Source organism: Scardinius erythrophthalmus, assembly GCF_964197995.2.
Source record: "Scardinius erythrophthalmus genome assembly, chromosome: 13".
NCBI lineage: Eukaryota > Metazoa > Chordata > Actinopteri > Cypriniformes > Leuciscidae > Scardinius > Scardinius erythrophthalmus.
The window spans coordinates 22,631,223-22,654,465 of record NC_138233.1 but is presented as its reverse complement, the minus strand read 5'-3'; the positions used below and the strand labels follow the sequence as shown (position 1 = coordinate 22,654,465).

Below are 23,243 nucleotides of genomic sequence, written 5' to 3'. Positions count from 1 at the left end.
GTTTTGCAACAGCATCCCTGGTGAGACATTTGACCCCCAGTCGACCTGTACTCTACCCCGCACTCACATGCATTCGCCACATATAAAGTTATACAACAACACAATACACCAGCAATTTAACTGCTCAGATAACATTCTTAAACACAAATCCATGCTGCTCCGAATACTATATCCTTTTAGGGGGAAAAAATGTTGACCTGCTGGTACATGCATCACATTACTTACAAATCAAGTTAAGTCAGATTTATTTGTATAGTGCTTTTCACAATAAACATTGTTTCAAGCAGCTTTACAGAAAGTCATGTTAATGTTTATAATATCTTAATATCATCTTGCCTTATTGACACATTTAGCAGATTAGAGCTGGGTGATAATAGTTCAAATTTTGTGACAATACAAGCAATCAAGCAGTTTAAATGTGCTCTATATACACACATGAATCTTTGTTAATAAAGAGCTATACAGTAGTTATAGAATATAGTTACATTTTGCAATGAAATAAGTCAAGCAGTTGAGATTTGCTATATAGTAAATATCGCTTTACATAAGTGTATTTGATAGTTATATTATGCAATTTTCATTTCACAGCAATATAAACAATCACATAGCTGAGATTGTATCTTAATGTGTGTATACTCAATATCACTTGCGAAAATGTGACATTCTTTCAACAATCAAGTTGAGATTTGCAATATAGTATATATGCTGTTTATACTTAATGAAACCTGAGGTTTTGTTGAATTTTTAACAATTTGGTGTAGTGACAAGCCTAATTACAATTTGGTGATGTGTATCACTGACTTAGTTAAGCAATGTGTATAACGGTTAAAAATGTCAATATCACCCACCCCTAAGCAGTTTATCTGAGGAGTTGATTGAATCTTTAATCTTTAATAATATCTTTAAGCAAAACAACTCCCAGAAGCCGAACAATTTTGAGGTACTCGAGTTCATCATGAAAAAGTTATGTAATAAGAGCACATCATTTTCCCCCATGACACACGTCAGTGCTAGAAAACAAACTGTGCTTGTCTCGTGTTAGGACTCTGAATTCAAGGCTTTCCTCTTAAATCCTCAACCTCATGCTGGTGGCTTTTGTTCTGCCCCACTTGGTCAAAATAAGGTGTTCCAAGCACATTCTTTGCGAGACTGGTACCACAGAGGAGCACACCTCTCACACAGACACAGTGTTTCACAGTGTTTTCCAAACCCCTGGGGAAAGATGGACACGGTTCCTCTCAGATCTAATGCGTCTAGGAAGAATTCCAGCACTGTTAAATAAGAGCACCTTCCCTTCTCCCTCCTACAAAGAGTCTCTTTTTGAGGATAGCCTAATTAAAGCCACTCAGATAAAGTTGGAGGATCTTTATTGATATATTTATACCCTCCTCATTTAAAACTCAACAAGTTGAGGGACTAACAAACATAAGTTCTGTATGTTCCTGCAACTCAGAGTCATTGGCCAACTTCTGTTGGTATATTTGACCTCTTGCACCAGCCCAGAGATTAGTAAAGAGTTTAGGGTGGAACTACTACCCATATGTGTTTGTGAGGCAACATCCTTTTATGGCCGTGTGAAAGTAACTAATGTTGGTTTCCAAATCCTCTTTCTATAGGTGGAGTGTGGTAAGCTTATCACATTCCCACACCCTTAGAAATCTGTAAAAACAAGAGCAATAGTGGCTTACCTCAAATAAACAGAACATTTGGTCTTGTGAACACAAAATGCTCTATCATAAGAGATAGTTGTGTGTATGTTAATGGGAATAAACAAGACGTTGTCGTAAATTATACTTGGAGGCCAATTAAATACATTAGTAGCCAACTATTCACGGTTTACTGCTTCTGCAAAACAGAGAGACCATTAGAAGATTGTATTTTAAGAATGACCAGTTAATTTTAAATCATGAGAGACTTCATGGATGAAAATGATTTTGTTCAAACTGGCTTGGGTAGATAATGAGATAAAACACCCAAAGCAATATTAGAGAACTTGAAAAGATTCAATACTTTTAGTCTGACTGTATACATTAAGTCTGACTGGCTGCAACAAAAGGTCATGAGTTTGTGCATACACAGACATACAGTAAGTCTTGCAAAACATGCTGTCGCATCACAGAAAACCTGAAATTGTGGTTTGTACAATGGAAATTTTATACATATCTGTGGTTATGACTTATATGCAACCCAAGTTGAACAATGGGTCATGTACAGTACCGGTATTTGTTTGCCTTTTATGTCTGAAGTAGATTAATCATACGCCTAGCACTACTCTAGAAACCTTTTCCAATGATTCTTGTATTCCAGTGGAATTTCCTCAAATGCGTTGTTTTGTCTTATAAGTCTAATATGAACTATATAAATTATATAATCTAATTCTAAATTATATAATGAAAAATCATGTATTTTAAATATAAGTTATATAACTTTTGAATATTTGGATTCAGGCGTCAGTTTCTCTGATGTAATTGAATGGAAAATTTGCAGCAATTTTTAATTACTCATTTTGGTAGCTGGACACCAGTCAGTGCATTGCATAAAAGTAGTAAACACTTTGGGCTCCTAATGACTTTGTCTATTTATACTGTCAACTTACTTCTTAAGGATCTAAAAAAAAAAATATTCCCGAAGTAAACATCTCTCATTTGCCTCTGTCTCTACAGGATGCACCTGGGAGCGAGAAGCTGTTTGTATAAAGTGAGAATGAGGTAACACCGTTTACACTGCGGATCACACTCAATAATTTTCCACAACAGGGTATTAGATCTGAGGCTTAGGAAATAATGTCACTCCACTGAAATATGGCACAAACAGCCTACTCTGAGCTATTTACATACAGAACAAACAAGTAAATGTATCAGTGCACTGTAACTCGCTCGCATGCAAACCCGGCCACACTTCACCAGGCCTTGACATAGAAATCCGCCCACTACACCAAACTGAAACAGATGTTTGGGAGTTGCATAACAGCAGAGGTCTTGCAGCTGTTTTGGGAAGCAGAACAAATGCCAGATCACCAGCGAATCCACTCTGAGTCTGAACATTGAACCACTGAACTTTGTCCATGGTTGTTTACTCCAGTCCAAAAATACCATGAACAAAAACTTGGTTACACTTACTTAATGCCTTTATATATAATGCATTATAATTTGAATGCATTATTTATGCCTGGTAATGCACCTTATAATGCATTGCATGGTCTCATGAATAATTGTAACCACAAAAACATTATAATACTAATCTATTAATTGAACACACCTTTAGAAAGCATAATGCATTGAAACACGACAAACAACCAATTTCAGATGTAACAAGGAATCGGATAATGTTATAATGCACTTTTACTTTGGTTACAATTATTTATGAAAAGATATAATGCATTATAATATAACATTGCCAATATCTTTATAATGCATTAATCATAAAGGCTTTAATTCAATTGTTACCAAAGCTTTATTATTGTTATTTATTTATATTATGGTTAATATTATAATACTATAACATTATTATTATTATTATTTAGTTTGTTGGTTACTTAGTTATTTGCCAAAAGAAGTTATCTTGTCTATTACACAATGAAGTGACATAATATGAAGCTTCGGTAACACTTTATTTTACAGACTCCTTGTTACATGTACTTATTGTATAACAGTAAATTATGCATAATTACAAGTAACTAACCCTAAACCAAACCCTATTTCTAATCCTATTCTATAGTAAGTATATGTTGTTAATTGATATTACTCAGTATGCAAATGTATATTTACACTGTAACAAGGACAAGGACACCTTAAAATAAAGTGTAACCCAATATTCATATTCACATAAACTTCACGAATATTTATTCATGTGTTTATTTTTAATGTGTTTGTCTATTCTGTTTGATATTCTAGTTTGATAGATAGCTGGATGTTAATAACGGCAATAAAACATCAGATCAGAGTGCATTTGGATTCTGATATTTCCAGAAGTGATTTCCTTTTAAACCTCCACCCATCTGTAATAGGACCCAGTGGACGTGACCCGCCGGAACCGCATAGTCTTTTGAATATACTTTATTACTTTTACTACCTTATAGGAATTTCTGAAGAATACTGAGATGTGGGTCTTACATAAGGGAGAGGATTGAGTTACACTGAGCGTGCCTTTCCTAAGGAGAGAAAGATGAGGGTTTCACACGCCATGATCTGTTTTCTCACTATGCTTTGCCCCAAAGCCTTGTGGATGACTACAACACAGTAGCCATTGTGCACTTAGCTCTAGATCTGTGTATGTACATAAACATCTGCAATTAAACCCTCTTTTTTCCATGTATAGTTTTTTTTAATAGTTATTTTGATAGTCCAGTGGAAAGTCCAAACATAGCATATTTTATTATCAGGCACATGGTGCCACGCTCACTGAGGTCAATGACATTTATCTTTATATATATATATATGTAATTACTGGAAAGAATTTGATTATTCATATAAAGAAGTTTCATTGCATGTAGTAAAATGTGAGCAGCAAGTGATGTCAGTGCATACTTGAATAGCAAATGTCTATCATAAACTACCATGCATGCTAAGAGGATATTATTGGTCTAAATAATTGCTTTGTGAAGGCCTTATCTTCTATGCATGAACTTTACTCATGTAGTGTCGAACACCTCATCTTTAAAAGACTCTCAGTCTTATATTGACGCCAAGGAAGATTGCTCTGATTTTACATCTCGTTTAAAGTTGGAATTTTTATAGATACTAAGAATCTGGTTGTAACTTCTAAGAGGTCATATGCACTAAATATGAAACTACAGAAAATGTTCTTGTCCTTCATGAAGAAAAAGCAAAAGATCTGAGGGTAGTATTTAGTGTAAACATCAGGTTTATTGCAATGTGCATTTTGCATCCATAAATCGTTAAAAAAAAAAAAAAAACACCATGGACACAATAAAGCAACAATACCCATGTTACAAAAAGACTGCTGTCAAAAAACTTCTTCCTGTGAAAAGTTACACATGGTCCTGTTGGCTTGTGAGTATTAGGCAAGTCTTTGGTGGTTAGAAAACACAAAGTTCATTGAAAAACATGTGGCCTCCTTCAGACACCATCGTGCCTGTTAGTTGGTTGGCATAGAGGGTCAACAGAACACACGTTCGACATGTCAGCAGAACATTCGCAGCAACATTTTCCGCCCTTCACCTCCATCCATTTCAGAACATTTCGCTTTACATCAGGTGCTAATTTACAGAACTATAGCAAATGTATACAGATTTTCATTCCCACAAAAAGAAAAAATCATTTTTACACACAGCCCACATAAACAAGTTGATTTTGTTCCGTTTCAAAACACAAACAAGCAATAATCCCCATAAGCAGCAGGCCCCATCTGCAGAGATACAAGCGATGCGATACAAATCATATGGCAGGAGTCACCGCTGTGGACGAGAGGACCGGTGCTCCGTACAGGTCCGTCTCAAGCGTCCTGAACTACGGGAGCTAAGAATGTCCACAGCGCTAGGGGTCAGTGACACGGAGGGCAGGAACAAGAGTCCCGTACAGCTTGCGTCAGGTGGGGCTCTCGTGAGACTGTGGGGGCAACTCGTAGGGACGTACATTTCCTTGGCTTGACCGAAGATGCGCTCTTGGCCAGCTCCATCAGGCAAACCCCTCTCCGTCTCTTCGTGAGAGGGACCAAAGGAAAGCAAGGCTGGGCCCCCTTCCAAGCAAGGGGCACGTCAGTCCCGTTGTACAGTAACCTCAGACGTCTACATCTCTCTCTTTTCCATGTTAGTCCGAAGAGATTGTCGGATAATACAGAACTTGGCCACTGGTACGTCGTAATGCTTTCATTTCAGGTCAGGTTTCATCTGTACAGCCAGCTTCATCTTGAAGTTGCATATCTGGAGGTCCATTTCAGGTGAGAGCTGTGGCTCTGCCCGCCCCATGGCAGAGCCACTTATACAGCAGACCCCGTGCTGATGTACTGGTGCTCGTTGTTCTCGGGGGAGCCCAGCTCCAGAGGCTCCAGGGGGAGGCTGGAGTCTGAGGGCAGACGGGACTGAAACTTCTCCAGCTGCTCTGGGCTCGCCAGGTTCTTCAGCAGGCTGTTCTCACGCTCCAACTGGTTGTTTTTCTCTGCCAGCTCCTTGATCTGCTCCTTCAAGATCTCCACTTCTTCCCTGACTGCATACATTAAGTGATTCTTTACAAGATCCTACAAGAGAAATAGAGAATTGAGTTTCCATGATCACACCAAAACATACTCAGACTATTAAGTACATTGCAACAGATCTGTTTGCATGTGGAATTCATGTATGAACTCGGAAGAATGAGGCTGAGAACTTGGATTAAGTCTAAGATAATTGAGCACATGTATTTTACCCCTTGAATAGCCCATTGAAATAAACTGTCATTCATTCAGGGTTCCTGAATTTGTAATGACAACAACTGTACATTATGTTCAATCATTGTGAGGGAAAGAGTATCCAAGGGGCTGTTTACACAATATCGTTTTTAATTAAAAACTGAAAACTTGTATGCGTTTAGGCCATTCATTTACACGACAACAGCGTTTTTGGTGCCTGAAAACACAAACTTAAAAAAATAATAATAATTCAAAGTGCAAGTGTTTGAAAACTAAATCACTATTGTCTGTAAAGTTAAAAAACGCGAATTTGTGAAAACGGTGACGCCATGCGCATGCATATTACATGTTCAGTCTATGGGCGCGTAGTATTTCTTTACAAAGTCGCCAACTACTGGCCTAGTATGAATAATACAGCATTTTTTTTTTTTTTTGTCGTTTTAGCTGATCAGTGTGAACGGGGATCGTTTTGACAATGTTGTCATCTGTATGTGAAAAACGCAAAAGAAAAACTTTTCCGTTTTTAGTTTATAAATGTAATGTTTAGTAATGTTTAATACAGTAGTGCCCAATAGGCCGATCGCAAAGACAATGCTGGTAGATCGCACATCATTTTAAAATATGCTTTTGTTAAATTTGAATAAAAATGAATATAGCATTGTCCTTCCTTCTTTTAGTTTCTGTATAACTTGCACTTGACTAATGAATTTTACCAGGCGCGATTTTTGTTTATTCGGTTGTCATGACAACTAGCCTGCTTCTGCTTTCCAGCTCAAGAGCTTCGGAGAACAGAGCGCGAAATTGTGAAGCTAACAGTATTCGGAATCGGTAGCGTACACAAATGCCATTCATTCATTCATAAAATGTGGAGGCCTGATTGAGACTAACGTTAGCTATCAGCAGCTTCTGCCCGGATTATATAAAACTGTCTGATTCCAGTCAGTGCAAGTCATCAGAATAAGGCAAAATAAATGAATGTTTCCTATTTGTATTTGAATTTTCTTTTTCTTTTTATGTTTAATGAAGTTATTGCAATTCAAATGTTTACATCTAGTGTGAGCATGATTTATGATTTATGTAAGACAGAGTACTTTAATAACAGATCATTTAAATATTATTTGTGCCAGATATGGTAGTTAAAGATATGCATTTGCTTTTATAGTTAAATAGTACTAATATGAGTTTAATACCCTTTAAAGGGGAAAAAATGGTTACATATATTACTAGGGGGATTAAATGAGTTAAAAGACACTTTTACTATCAGGTAATTGTGATGTTGGGAATTTAAGAATAATTATCTAAGAATTCTTTAATACATATTTATTTTGCTAGTTAATTAATCAAATGTGTCTCTGGGTTAACTTAAATGTTTACATATATTGTGAGCATTATGTATATACTATAATTAGCAATCTTAATACATTAATAAAAGACTTCAGATTATTTGGGCTAAATATGGTAGTTATGATCTGCTTTTCATTTATAATTAATAGTAATGTTTAATAAATAAATACATATATTAGTAAATAGTACATTTAGACTTTTGGTTACAGATGTTACTGGGGGGATTAAATGGGTTAAACAATTACTTGCTTTATATAAAATGGTGCATGTGGGTGTTGTACAGCAACCTTTGACTTTTACTGCAGGTGGGCAAACAAAGCATATGCAATGGATGTATATGCAGCAGCTCTAGAGCGTGCCACAGGTCTGGTTACAGCCTACACAGAAACTAGATACTTTCCACTGCAATTCTACAAACATCTGATCATACTGTTAAAAGAATAGATCTTACCATTGCTTGTTCGATCTTGTTGTCAATTGCCACAACGCTTGCGCCAGAGGCACTGCAAAAGACAAAGACACAAAGTATTAAAACGCAGTTCAGACAGTGCAGTAGTAAACAAGCTCTTAGTGCGTGACACCTATTCTGTGTCGATGCCGCAAAACAGCAAACTAATATTTATGTCCGACTGTAATCCTGTCGACTGTCAAAAGCATCTAATAATCTCGTAAAATCGGCATACCTGTTGTCTAGTTTGACCGACACTACATCCCCTCCAAGGAACGATGAGAAGAAGGAGATGGAGAAATTGTGTAGCTGGTAGACTGCGAGCTCCATTGGCGTTTTAAACATCTCTGTGCTCATGTTGAGTACAAGACCCGTCTGAATAATACTTCTCGCCACGTTTGCGACTTGTTGGAACACGATTTTAAGATCCTGGTTGTTTGTGTTGCGTTGCTCTGTTGCAATACGCGCAGATAAAACCGGGCACTATGAGTGAACTAGGAGCGGTTTCAGAGAAACACTGTCGGCAAGTGATGCTATTTCTGCCGCAGCGGGCTTTTATACTCCACTCGGTGACGCCACATGACGCGCGCATGTATTATTCAAATGAGGTTTGTGGCATAGATTTTCGTTTTGCCCTCTCACTGAACTCGCCTAAAGAACACACAGCATGCAGCAGCAGCAAACCGCGGGACAAACCTCCACAACACATCAACACAAACAAGACGTTTTCCCGCGTTATGACATGCCTCGTGAAATATATAGCTGCCCTGTGACTAATGCACTTGTCTTATCCATGTAAAGTTGTCACTTTAAGGAACCACGCGCTCCTATAAACCTCAGTAATTTGTTACATGGTGAAAATCAGTAGCCTAATTGAGCAGTTTTATTAATAGTAAATTGACCGAATTGGTCGATGCCTCCAGGTCTTCATAAGTTTCTAGTTTTGCAGTTGACTGCTTCGAGATTACGGAGAACTGGATGGGAAAGATGAATCAATAGAATTTTCTCACAACACTTTTTTCCATAAATGTCTAACTTCAGCCTTTAGTGCCTCTAGTGGCCAAACTGTGTATAACAGTCATAAACACATGCTCAACCAAACTTGGAATCAAAGTCACTGGCACTTTGATATCAGTAAGCTAATATTTGCACATTTTGCTCATTTAGAACATAAACACACTGTTTGGCTGTCCAAACATTAAAACATTAACATTAAAAGTAATGATTCCATAATAAAAGAATACAACAGTAAAGTCCTCAGCAAGTACATTTTAACGCATTTTACAACGTTGCAGTTATAAAACAGTGTGAAAGAAACCACACCAAAAAATAAATGTTTTAATCCTTCTAAAAATACCTGCCTGGTGTAGACTCAAAACGTAAATATAACTATATAATAATATAAACTGTAACAAAATCAAACTTACATTTTGTCCAACTTATAAACTTGCACAGCTTACAAACAGACACTGTTATTATTCACGTAATATCTGCTTTGTGAATTGAATTTTGGGGGGAAATCATTTGATGGGACATGCTAGCAACATTGCACAATGCAAAGTTATGAAAATGAATCTATTACAGTATGTCACAAAACGTAATTTTACGGACATTATGGACTCTTTCACTACATTTTACAATCTATCACCTATCTTTTCTGAGCGGAGCAAGAATTTGTTTGGATGCTAGTTTAGCCCTTTAAAAGGGGACGGCTCGAAGCTGATCCTCCTAATGAGACTTTACAGAAAAGCACAAATTAGTCACCGTGCTGTCACTTTCCATTTCATGCTGAGTTAGTTAAGCTGACAGATTAGATTTCCGAGGAACGCTCCAGAAAGAGTTAACCCAACTCCTGGCGAGCTGTTACAGTCAGGATAATTGGCAAGTGCTTGTACAGTTTGTACTGTATGAAACGATAATCATCCCTCAGACGAAGAGGGAAAGACCATGAAGTGGCTTCTTAATTTGAAGAGTTATGCTTCGTGAGAGTCTGCAGGCAATGAAGTGTCAACAGAACCTCCCTGTTATAAAGTACTGCTGATAGTGTGTTAATCGTCGTCATTTTAGTGACGTGACAAAACCAGGACAACCAGCCTCTCTGGCAAAGAGAAAGCTGCATGTATTACATTCCAAGAAAACCGGGACTGACAAATCAATTTGCTAAAAAATTGTTCAGTTTTAACTTTCACATTGTTTTGATGCAGCTAGATGAGCAAACAGATGCTTCATTCAGTCGCCACTCGTACATCACAGTAAACACAGATGTGCCATTGTACAGTATGTCTCCGTCTGTCACCATGGCCAGGGTGGAGATGTCCCAGACACTCTCCGATAAACAAATGCTTTACACTGCTACTACACAGTTTAAAACAAGGTTGGAAACTTTAAGACTGGTCTCAGTGTATATATCATGTTCAATACAGTTACACTGAGTGGCACTAATTATTTACACTTGCAACAAGACTTCATTTAATAAAAACCCACAAAACTGGATTAGAGTTCTCAAGACACACCTAACCATACTTGGTTAACTTAGTTAGCATTTACGCACTCAAGAACACACCAATAATCCCTACGAAAGAATGTGTGGAATGACATATTTTTAGTCTGTCAAGTTTGCATTCTGTGAATAGCTGCTGCTTATTAGGTCAAAAACTTGAATCTAGTTTCTTTAGAGGACAGCAATAGAGAGACCTTCGCCACAGAATAAAATATGTAAATAACATCATCACTGTAAACTCTTGATTTAGTATCCTACGAATTGAAAAAAACAAGTTATGCAATACGTCTGTAAGTACTTTGTAACATGATACACAGACGATGAACCCGGTAATGCACTTTGCTGACTGTCTGTAACGTAACGATTTTCACACCTTGTAGAGCAAGACCTGCATTATTCGCCAGTTTGAGTGGTTAGACCAGACTAACTTTCCTCGCTCACATTCACACCTACACAATGAATCCATCAGCTGTCAGTTGTAATGATACACTCACGCAACATTCTTTCACTTACCGCCTGTCCCTCTTCTTAAATAGACTAGGTGAGTAAATAGGTGGCAAACTCATGGCTGTTGCTCTGTGGATGGTCACTATGAACAAGTCTCTGCGGATGCAACCTTGCGACTCGAGCAGCGTGGATGGTGTGAAAATGTCCCATTCTCTGTTAGATGGGAGGGAGGTGGACATACAGAGATGTTGTGTCTTGTTTTTCTCTGTTCACTGTCTATCTGTCAGAGACATGGAGGATATGAAGAATTTGTTTTTTTCCACATAGGAAGTTTGATTAGCGACTCTCGTAGCAACAAGAATATTCTGAGTATGAAAAATGATTAAAGTCAACAAAATGACAACGCTATACAAATGGAGTCTCACTGTACCCTGCTTACACCTGGTATTAAGATGCGTTTTGGTGGATCGGATCACAAGTGGACAGGTGTAAACCGGGTCTAACACGGTTTGAGCTTGTCCACTTTCAACCACTTCCAGAGGTAGTTGAAAACGCATTCATCCGGATTGCTTTCGTGGTGTAGACGCTCATGTGGTCGAATGCATTCGAATGCAGCCACAAAAGATCACTCTACGCCTACGGAATTAATGCATTATGCGTGCTAGTCAAACGGGATTTAAACTTTGTCAGCTGAAGACCCAAGTTTGGTTTGAAGACGAAAAACGCACCAAGCACAATGTTCTCTCACCATTCCTGGTTTCTAACACGCATTCACTGCGTTTGGCGTGATCTTGCGGCTTTCAGAGCAGAAACGAAGAGAAAACAACACTCTCCGTATGTTTTTCTGTTTTCTCCGGTCGTGTTCATGTGTAAATTTCATCCAGTAAATTGAAAGATCTGAAAAAGTCTATTTCATTTACATAGACCTGCCCCTTGAAAAACTTACGACAGAAGTGGTTGAAGGTGGACAAAAGACACGGATTAAAATGCCAGGTGTAAACGGGTTTGTGTCTTCCTTTTCTGATTGTGATCAGATAGTCCAAAACCCATCTTAATATCAGGTGTAAACGGGGCAGTTGTTGCTATCTGGAATTTCCAAACATATCCATCTCAGATGACTCTGCAAAAACAGCTACATTTCCATCTACAATTTTCCATAACGGTTTATGGAAGAAGTTTGCTCAGTTTAAGGTCCCTTTTGTAGGATAAGAACAGACGTGCTTCAACTTTTATGTATATACCATGCTCATTTCTCAGCAGACAGCTTTGTTTTGTCTGATTGTCTGAAAGGACTTATGCGTGACTGCAAAAAAAAAAAAAAAAAGCAGTTATGAAGCATGCTATAGCAATTGGGTGTTTGTTTGCCCTCATAAATCATGTCGGTACAGGAGATGCACATATGTGTTATGTAAAACTTTATTTCCATTGCTTTAATCTAGATACATTAAACTGTCTAACTGAGCTGAGTCAAAAACGCATTACTAATTCGTACAGACGTAATGCAGGTCAGCCTGAAGGCAAGTAAGGTGTTTGTTTGTTGGCATCTATAATGTAATTTAATTTTATGTTCCAAAAGTAAAGCTTTCCTTTTGAACAACGTGTGCGCATTTGTTCTGCTTGTTTTTTCCCATGTCAGGATGGCTTCCCCATGTATTGTGCTTTCACGGAAGCTCTTGACTTGACCTACTTGAGCATTAATAGCGTTAGTGCCAGGTCCTGCCTTAACAGCCAATAAGATGGCAATTTAGGCCAGAAAGATACAAAACAGATACAAAACAGAACATTCATAGAAAGTTTAGTTTGGTAAGATTTAAAAAAGAAAAAAGTTTTTGTAAGAAGTCTCTTATGTTAACCAAGGCTGCATTTATTTGTTCAAAAATACAGTAAAAAATAGTAATGTACTTTAATAGTAAAATTAAAGTAATTACTCCAGTCACATGATCCTTCAGAAATCATTCATGATGATTTGATACTCAAGACACATTTCTAATTATTAGCAATGTTGAAACAGTGGTTGTTATTTTTGTGAAAACTTTGATTTATTTGATTTTTTAGGATTATTTGATGAATATAAGTTCAAAAGAACAGCGATTATTTGAAATATAAATCTGTATATACTGTATATACATTTACGTTTGGTCAATTTAATGCATCCTTGCTGAAAAAATAAATTCATAAATAAAACATCTTACTAACCTCAAATGTGTTTAACTGTAGTGAGGGCTTGCATCCCTGTGCAGTGCTCATGAATGCCTGTTTCCATTGACGTGATGAAATGAGGTGGAAAACAGGTTATTATATCACCCATGCAGCAACTTGCCTGCAGTGGCTGACTGAGCAATTATGATCGCTTAGACTGTCAATGGCACTATTATCTTAGTGCATGAAGGAGCTGCTTATGTATAGACTTCATTTTAACAGTTATAGAACCGCTTCGAATCATAGAGCAAGTATCAGCAGATGGTTACCTTTACAGCCCAGGTGTGTCACAGATCCGACCCTCTTTGTTATCTGTCTAGACAAGACTCAGTGTGGACTAGAGCGCGAATGGGTTTGATTAACTTCTCTGTTACCCAGTTTCCAATGGGCCTCATGTAAATTCTGCACAGCCTCCACTAAAGACCCAATCTGTTCATGACACAGGTCCCCTGTAATACATTGACTTAGCCACTTGAGGCTGTGTGGACATTCAGATCCTCTATTCCTGCTGGATATTTACACGTGCTAGAGAGCTGTGTCATCTCAGCAAATGCAGTCATCTGTCTTTACGCTACTAAAGAGAATATAATGCCCTTTCCTGTTGTATGGGCTTGTATTTTCAGATTACATATAAAAAAATTTAAAAAAATAAATAAATAAAAACATATATATATATTGCTGTGTGTGTGTGTGTGTGTGTGTGTGTGTGTGTGTGTGTGTGTGTGTGTGTGTGTGTGTGTGTGTGTGTGTGTGTGTGTGTGTGTGTGTGTGTGTGTGATGATGATTCTTTGAGTAGAAAGTTAAAAATAAATATTTTTGTGACAATGTACTGTAAAATTACTTACTGACTTTTTCTAATCAGTTTAATGCTGACTAAAATTTCTTTGAAAACTTTTGAAAGGAAGTGTTTGAGCGACATTTTTATTTGTTGACTATAAAAACTTAAATGCGTCTCATTCAGATACAAACATAATTTGACTCTTGAATGCACATTGCAGTCTTATTACTGTGCATGCAAAATGTAATGGAAATAATTGGTTTGCTCAATGGTGCCATTTCCAAATTACATGACAAATTACATCACTCCGACTAATACATGTAAAGTATGAAATGCAGGAATGACACATTAAGTGAGGTAGAGATAAAGCTGCAGTTTTGTCCCTTATGTCCATCTTTCTAAGAGTACTGATGGCGCCACAGAGATCGAGTTTAGGCTTTTCAGTGAAAAATCTATGAATATCTTATAGTTGTCCCAGTAATAAGCTGGGTACACTCTTAAAAATAAAGGTTCTTTATTGGCATTTATGGATCCCTGAATAACCTTTGACATCACTGGAACCTTTCCTTTGCATAAAAGTTTATTTATAGTGGAAATTTAACACTGACTGATATTTTTTTCAAGAATATTTTGTTCTTTCTGCAAGATGTGAGCTCAAATCAAGGAAACCTTAAACCGAAAGGCTGCTTGGCATGTTTCAGTCCAGTGGGAGAACCTTCTCTCCAACAAAAAATGGCTGTTCTGCACACTTTGTAAAATTATATCAAATCACTCTAATTTATCTGTCATAGATATTCAAGCAATAAATGAACACTCTAATGACTAAGTGTCATCATTATCATCATTATACCATCATTAACAAACTCATAAACATTAGTCCCAAGGTTATGTTGAATAAATAAAATCCATTCATGCATTCACAAATCAGCACAGTGAGATGTGTAAAAATGAGTCGTCTCCATCTATAAAAGTGATGATCCTACTTTCTCATATAATACAATAAGGTCAGAGAGTAGATCGAGCCCGATCTCATGGGAAAACGTACAAATTCTACGAGGTGGCTTATTCGTACGAATTCATACGACCTGACTCGTACGAATTAGTACGTTTTTTGCAAAATCGTACATATTTTACGAATTGGCCAATTCGTATGAATTCATCCGAATGACCTACCCCTGACCCCGCCCCTAAACCTACCCATCACGTGGGTTTAGACAAATCGTACAAATTCGTACGAGTGAGGTCGTACGAATTAGTACGAATTAGCCAACTTTTTATCATTCGTACGAATTCGTACGAATTGGACATGAGATAGCGTTGGTAGATCTGCCTTCAGCTCTGTACGGTATGTACCAATGATCCACGTGTTCAAGCAGCCCCTGCTGTGCAAACATGAAAAGAGATCATTCCAGATGTGTCTGTACACTCTTAATTAATAATGCATTGTTTTCTGCAGAGAACCATCAGAGCGTGTTACTCTTGCACGGCTGCTCACGGGTCATACTGATCAATGCCTCTCACTGCATGGGCCGTGATCTCCCATGGGCTCGGCAATGAGGAAGAGCACCTTCCCTCAGAAAGTGGCCCTTGCATGCCATGGCAGGCTTATGTAAGCATCTGCAGCCTGGTCATAAAGTCATTGCCAATGCAGCAGTTCCTCTACAGCAGTGAAATCATCAAAAATGCATTAAGGCTGTTGTATATGTTCCATCAACCTTTCAGACTTAGCACGTATTCCAATAATAACCAATATTGTATAATAACCAAGTCATTCTAAACACGTACAGTCTACTATGTATGTATGTATGTATGTATGTATGTATATGTATATGTATATGTATATATATATATATATATATATATATATATATATATATATATATATATATATATATATATATATATATATATATATATATATATATATATATATATATATATACACATTGATACTTTGATAATAATCAGAAATGTTTCTTGAGCACCAAATCAGCATGAGACAGCTTTCTGAAGGATCATGTGACACTGAAGACTGGAGTAATTCTGCTGTAAATTCAGCATTGGCATCACAGGAATAAACTATATTTTAAAAAATATTAAAATAGAAAATGAATTCAAAAAGTTCTGTTAAATTGTAATAATATTTCAAAAATGTTTTTACTGTATTTCTCATCAAAGAAATGCAGCCTTGGTGAGCATAAGAGAAACAATTTCAAAAACATTTAACTGTTTTATATATAATCTTATCTTATTTATTATATGAAGTAATATATCAGATTTAATAAACTAAACTAAAAAAAAAAAATTTTCTTGTGACTGGGGAGGGAATATCAGCTGAAAGTTTCATTACTGGACATTTAGCCTGAAGGGAGTCTGTGGGTAGCCAGTGACTTCCCTGCCTGCAAAGTAGCGAAGCCCCAGTGTTCTGGCCTCGGAAGATAAGTGGACATGCCAAGAGAAGGGTGAAGCATAAGGCTTCTGATGTCAGAGCGCGGTCATTACATCCGCTTTAACGTAGATCCGCTGGCATTAACACAATGTGCAAAGCCTGGCGGTGTGCCTCCTGCTAAATCCATTCATTAGTGCGTCTCATCTCAACTGAAAACAAAACGTGTGTGTGTGTGTGTGTGTGGAGCGGTACTAATTTATTTTATCAGGTACGGTTCAGTGTCTGTTGGCTGGGGATCTGCCTGTTTTTATTCTGCGTGACCAATGAGGCTTGAAAACGAAAGTAAATCAATTTAAAACATAATTGTGTTAATCAGTGCAATAAAAGGCCACCATAAATCACCCAAAAAGCGACTGTATTCATTAAGTGAATCCTGAGAATAATCATTCTTTATTTACTTAGAGAGAAAACATTTTTTGATTTACTTTCTTGCATTGTATAATGTGCACTGAAAGAATTTGTCCTCTAAATCATATGATGTTGTCATCGGACAGTTTCCAAAGACAACACAGACAAAATGCCTTTGACACAATTGAACCATAAACCTTAAGGCAAACACTGATGTCTAAATAACTAAGGAACACGAGCAAAGGTTAAAAGATACCGTGTTATCTTGTATGCATGTTGACATCACAGCGCACATTTAAAGATATACACAAACAGACAAGAACAATCCACACAAATCCTGTCCCTCTAAGTCTATACCAGGCCGGATGAGATCCATGTGTTGGCTGAAGTCTGCTGGCAGCCGGGCAAGGACGATTTACAACACCTTAAACTCTCTACCCCAAGCTCATTCCTCTCTCTTTGTCATGAATGGATCCTAGCTAAAAAAAGGCATTTCCCAGAAACGTGGTAACCTCACTCACCCTGAGCCATAACTGAAATATAACCGCCTCTGTCTGAGGACAGGTGTTTGTGTGCGTCTTTCCAGTTATGTATGTGCATTCAAGCAATTACCTCTGCAGAATGAAAATGTGTTATCTTGAGGCTTTGTACATTCTTAATCTCCTTTCACACAAAAGCATTAAACGTATGAACTGAAAGATGATACATGTGCAGGTAGCAAAGGCAGTGACATAAAAGCTGAGATCAAAGTCAACCAACCGGACAGAAACACGTAGTTCAACTGAACGGTGCAGAGATGCTGTTTTCTGATGTGCAGTGTTTTTACACGTAGCCAGCTTTTGAGCCAATTAGCTGTCAGCATATATCTCCAAACAATCTAGAAGTCAGACTTTAGAAAGTTGTCCAAAAATGCTGGCACTTAGCTATTTTGCAGAAACGAGCAATGTTCAGATGAGTCAGGGAAGGTGGAGACCATATGCTGCCCAACAGCATGAACTACAATGGGTTCATGTACTGGCCTCAGATGATCTCTGATTATCTAACGTACATCATGGGGGTATTGGTTGGGAATGAATTATGCAAATCAGATAATATCACACGCACACACTCTAATTAGTGCCGAATGCAGTTTGCATGCCTCAATTTCCAATCTTGCGCACTAAAACGATCTGCCGTACTTTATTGTGACTGCACAGCACCGAGATGCAGACGCCTTTAAAATGCAGACAGTGTGCTTGACTAAACTGGATTGCAGTGAACAACACACAGATTTTTCCACTGAAACGCTGTGTGCAAAAGTGGCGCAACAGTTGATTTGCTCCATAATTTGAGAACCTTTGTGTGCCAACAGTGCGTGTTGAAAGACAACTGCTTCTCTCTACTCTGCAAACTTAATATACTGAGACTGAAACAGATCAATGCCATCAAGAATGTGTCTTTCGAGACATTGTTTGCAGTTCTTAGTCACTGTAAAAACAAGCCAGTTAGTAGAAAGCCAGTCTCAATCTAATGCAAATACAAAGGGCGCAAGCAAGTTCAGTGTATTTGCACACAAAGAGTTTATCTTCACTTTCTTTCTCTCTCAGTCACTGTTCATGATTATTCCATTTTTTGTTTAAAAATGAAATATATTATTAGTATTTTCCATAAAAAGGACTTGATAGGATTTCTTAGCTCAAATATATGGCAACACAGCTAAAGATCAGAAGCAGTGAAAGAAGTCCTGTTCATGTAGAGAAACAGTTATCTCTGTATGGCCCTTATTCATATTTAAAATACCACTTACTTTTATTTTCAGATACGCAGGCACACAGACGTGGTTTTACATAACAGTGAACTTAAGTCAACTGCCACACCCAGAGCAATGCAGAAGTGCAGAAAGCCATTTTGAAACAACAGATTTTGTATCTATACTATATATATATAGTATTAAACCTGTTTTAACATTGACTCAACCATCACATTTTTTTTTCTCAGTGCGCAGTCTCAACATAAAATCTGACTTGACCCCATTTACTTCTTTGATGCATGTTCCTGGTGATATTGTCAATGATTCATCCATGCACGGGATTCTTCATAAAATATTCCTTGTAATTCATTAATCAAAATAAAATATCCTGCTCCGTCTCTGATACAAATTTTCATTTCTGCTGATTACACTAGCCTCTAAGAGGACATGGTGATGGGAAAATATGAGTTGGGTAGAAAAAAACATAATCAAAATTGACCCTATTTATTTTGTTAGAGCACATTACTAGTCTTGTAGTAAACAATGTACTTCCCCTCTGGAATGGCCTTCCTTCTCTGATGACGTCATTTTGACAGCTAGGGTAGAACATCCCCTCAGTCTGCTGCGAGCTTTGACAACGACCTGAATGAAATGCCCACTTTTCTAGATCCAATCAATTCCCAGTGGGAAAAAGCAAGTCACGCCCTCTGTTTGTCTCAATCAATTTTCAGTTTCAATCAGAAAATAGGTGACTGAAATAAAATCGGTCGCAGCTTCCGGTTCAGGGTGACTTTAAACACTTTTGTGTTCAACTTTAGTGTCCTCCTGAAAAAACACTCAAAATTAATTTCCTCGCAAACTTTTTTGCGTTCTCATTGAAAACTATTGCGTCTCTCGCAAAGCATTGCATTCCCCTTTATTGTGTTTGCTCACAAAAGCACTTCAACCTCATATGATTTCCATCACCAGTTTCTCCGGGAAGCACAAAACTTTTGTGAGCGAATGCAAATTTACTCAAAGGAGTGCAAATGTTTTGTAAGCGAACGTAGAATTATCCCCACATTTCCATTGAGGCAGCCGTAGTACTTTGTAAAATAAAATAAAAACTAAACAATCAAAATAGTCATCAAAGATAAGAATCTTGGGCTCAGAGAGCCAAAACAGTGATGTCTAAGAATTTTTACCAAAAATGTACCCAAAAAAAGTTAATATTTCTCCCTAATATGAATATAAAAAGGTTAGATCAGATGGTTTAACAGGCTATTTGTTTATTTTTATTTTTATTTTTATTTTACATAGACACCTTTGTGTATGGCACATTAGGCCTTGGGACTGAGAAAACATAATGGGGTTTCAGGTTTACCTCTCAAGAATAGTATGGACCATTTTTTATATTTTGCTTAAGGCAAACAATGTACATAATCTAATAATTAAAAATAAAAATAATTTAAAAGGTTTTTCGTCTTCCCTTGCCATCTTCAAATAATTTTCCAAAATCTAACATTGTTAATTATGAAATACTCATTATATGCTGATTAATCATGCACTTTTAGCTCTAGATAAAAGTATTATAGATATATCATTACCATAAACAACCCTGAGTGTGTGTGGTGTGAACCGCTCAGTTGTTTTGATGCGCTGCTCACTTTAATCTGTAGAAACGGTAAAATGGTGTAATTATGTCCTGCGGTCCGGATGATCAGGAGCACGGTCTGCCATTTGCACTGATTTAGGCTTTCAAGGGGGAAAAAATCCCCTTTGAATATTGTTTCACTGGAAATATATAATATTATGGTTATAAATTGAATTGTGATCAATAATTTATTGTGACTTTTAAAGTTTAATCCTAGTAACATTTTCATGGAGTAATTTGGTATTCGTCTCACAACGCACACAATGACACTTCCACCAGTTCTCGAAAACACATCTGGAGTGCTCAAGGACTGGAATTATAGCTGTAAAATGACAGAATCTCAGCTCAAATTGCAGAGTCCAATATAGCTGCCATTTCATAAATGTGCTCCAAACCTTCATTTGCCCTAAAAGCATTCCTTTTGTTTCAGAGTTGCACAATCTGCGCCAGATTGTGAAGGTCAAGCTCTTCAGCAATTGTCTACATACTAAGCTCATCCCGTCTGCATGTTTGCATACTGTATGCCCCTCCCTGCTTCAAAGCTTTGCATGTCTGCAAGTGTTTGTCTGTTGTCTGGCTCAGACGCTATTTCTGGCATGAGCAATGGTGTTATGTTTGGTGTGACATTGACATTACCTGTAGGATCATAACAAGGCGAGTCACTTCTATGTTGATCCTTTAGCCCTGTTGTTCGTTATGAACTCTGACCAATGTGCCATCGCATTCTTTATTGCTAGAAGGAACTCTCTTCACCGTCTTCACCGCACGCAAGAAAACATTAATATCCCTTCTTCTGGCTGTGGACAGACTCACTTCAAACGGCCCTGTGACATACACATGGTAAGCAGCGTGTTCTCAGAAGCCCTGCCCAAGTGCACAGACCACGGGAAGAGACTCTGCATGACCCTCACATGAGGACAAGAAGGAAGCTGGTTGACATGGGCTCTATTATTAGACACTTCGTGATAGACACTGGCATGGAAGTTGTGGTTTTTGTCGTGCAAGACCCTAACTACCCTTTGCTCATATGAGAACGAAGTGGATGGACTTCTGATGAAGCGCCTACAATGGTTACATATCTTGCAGTTTCCCACATTCAAAGCCAACGTGAAATCAAAAGTGACCCTATTTATGGTTCATTGGTGCATGTCATTCCAAGAAAAATAAAATGTTTGTTAAATTATAATAACTTGGTCTTAAGAAAAGACACTACAGGCAAAACCACTGTTTTTCATGCACTGGTCCATTTTGAGATTTTTTGTTTTGCTTCCATAACACACTAGTGGACAGAAAATATCCAAATATTTCTTTCTTCTGCTGAACACAAAATAAGAAGAATATGGGGAACCAAACAGGCCCAAGGCCTCATTGACTTCCTTAATATAGAAAAAATATATATATTATGGAAGTCAATGGGGTCCATCAACTGTTTGGTTACCGGCGTTCTTTAAAATATCTTCGTTTGTGTTCAGCAGAAAAAAAAAAAATTCATACAGGAACAACTTGAGGGTGTGTAAAGGACTTTGAGATTATACTATAGATATGTTTCAATTACAGGCCTTTTTTTCAGAATTCGTTTTTTGTTTGTTTTTTCTCGTTCACTAAGACAAAAATCCATTGATCTGTATTTCTTCATTCTGAAATGTAACACTCTTTTCAACCTCTTATCAAATACAAGGTCTTATTCTAGATTGTTTTCTTATTAAATATCCTGTTTCACTTGGAAATGTCACATTGAGGAAGTAAAACAGGTTATTAATTGGCAAAATGTTCTTTATTTTGCTATTGTTGTTGTTAATATTCTTTGATTTGGTGATATCAGAATTAATCCTAAGAAGCTTGCCATGGTTTGAAGTGAGCTTGGCGCAGATATAGCTCTCTTCTGATTCGTGCCATTATATCATTTGTCAAGATCTAAACGGACACGTGATGTAATGTCGTGTAAAGTTTATCTGGGGGATGTCCTGTGTCTCTTTTAGATCTGGATGACTGTGAGAAAGAAAGACATAGAGTACATACTGAAACAGGGAAATAAAAAAAAAATGAGGAAGAGAAAGAGCTGGGGTGGGAGGGCTTTCACAGCTGTTGTTCTGCTGTGTTTCCTCTGATAGTGGACTTGGCTGTACTCCCAGTTCTTTAGGTAAACGACTCACAACACAATCACCTCCAACGCCTTTTTATGAAAAGACAAGGTGGAAGTATGCAAAACAACACACATTATGGATTCCCACCAAGATTTCTTAATTTTCTCTTAAATATATAGTTGGGTTGTTTTGCTTGAATATTTTGAATATTTTACGAATAAAGCATGTTAAAGCATATTATTGTGCAAATACTTTAGAGATAACCTCTTATAAAACTGTTGCTAATCACACAAAATGCTGACAATGCTGACATTAGCTTCTTATATCTAGATCAGCTTATGGCACATGCACACTTTAATTCTTTAATCTGTTCACAAGTGACCCTTTGCGAGTTGCACTTGGTCGAGGCGAGTTGCGTTGGAGGGACGGAACTTATTCTAGAATACTAATTGAGGAGAACAATGCTCCCAATGGGTCCTCAACCATGATTCTCCAGGTGACCATGGCAACACTGAAAACCTGACAGATAACGTCTTCTTGAATTTCAATGTGCATCGAATGTCTTTTATATATATATATATATATATTACATAAAATAATTAAAATAATTCATAGTTGAAGTTGATCATAGGTTCAACTTCAGAAAATAAATGAAAAGCACTGTTGTGTTAACAATCAATTTAACATGCCAAGACTTTGGCTCATACATGTTCAGTCTTTTACCCTCAGGTGTGGTTTGTGAGACAGGTCTAGTAATGTAATTATATCAAGTTAACACATAAAATAAAGGTGTGTTTCATCTACAGCACAAACTTTCCATGGAATCATATGTTCTGTCAGTCTTTCATTCTTTTTTAACAGCTATGAGTATGTCTTGAAAATCATAATTACTTTGTGCAACTTTACAATAATTTCTGTGTTTGTCCAGTCTGTACTAGT

General features: G+C 37.3%; 1 protein-coding gene across 2 annotated transcripts in view; it reads right to left on the bottom strand.

Annotated features, from left to right (window-relative positions):
• Positions 1–4,821: 4,821 nt before the first annotated feature.
• The window catches only part of tsc22d3 (TSC22 domain family, member 3), a 32,583-nt gene continuing 14,161 nt past the window's right edge, over positions 4,822–23,243 (bottom strand). Inside the window, exons 1-3 of one of the 2 annotated variants that reach the window (XM_081381920.1) lie at positions 8,373–9,170; positions 8,141–8,192; positions 4,822–6,195 (exon numbers count right to left, since the gene is read on the bottom strand). In XM_081381920.1, the coding sequence (XP_081238046.1) occupies positions 5,938–6,195; positions 8,141–8,192; positions 8,373–8,494 (432 nt within the window). In that variant the 5' untranslated portion in view covers positions 8,495–9,170 and the 3' untranslated portion in view covers positions 4,822–5,937. Of the gene's footprint in view, positions 6,196–8,140; positions 8,193–8,372; positions 9,171–23,243 lie in introns of those variants that run through there. The other variant, XM_081381919.1, reaches the window with a different exon arrangement.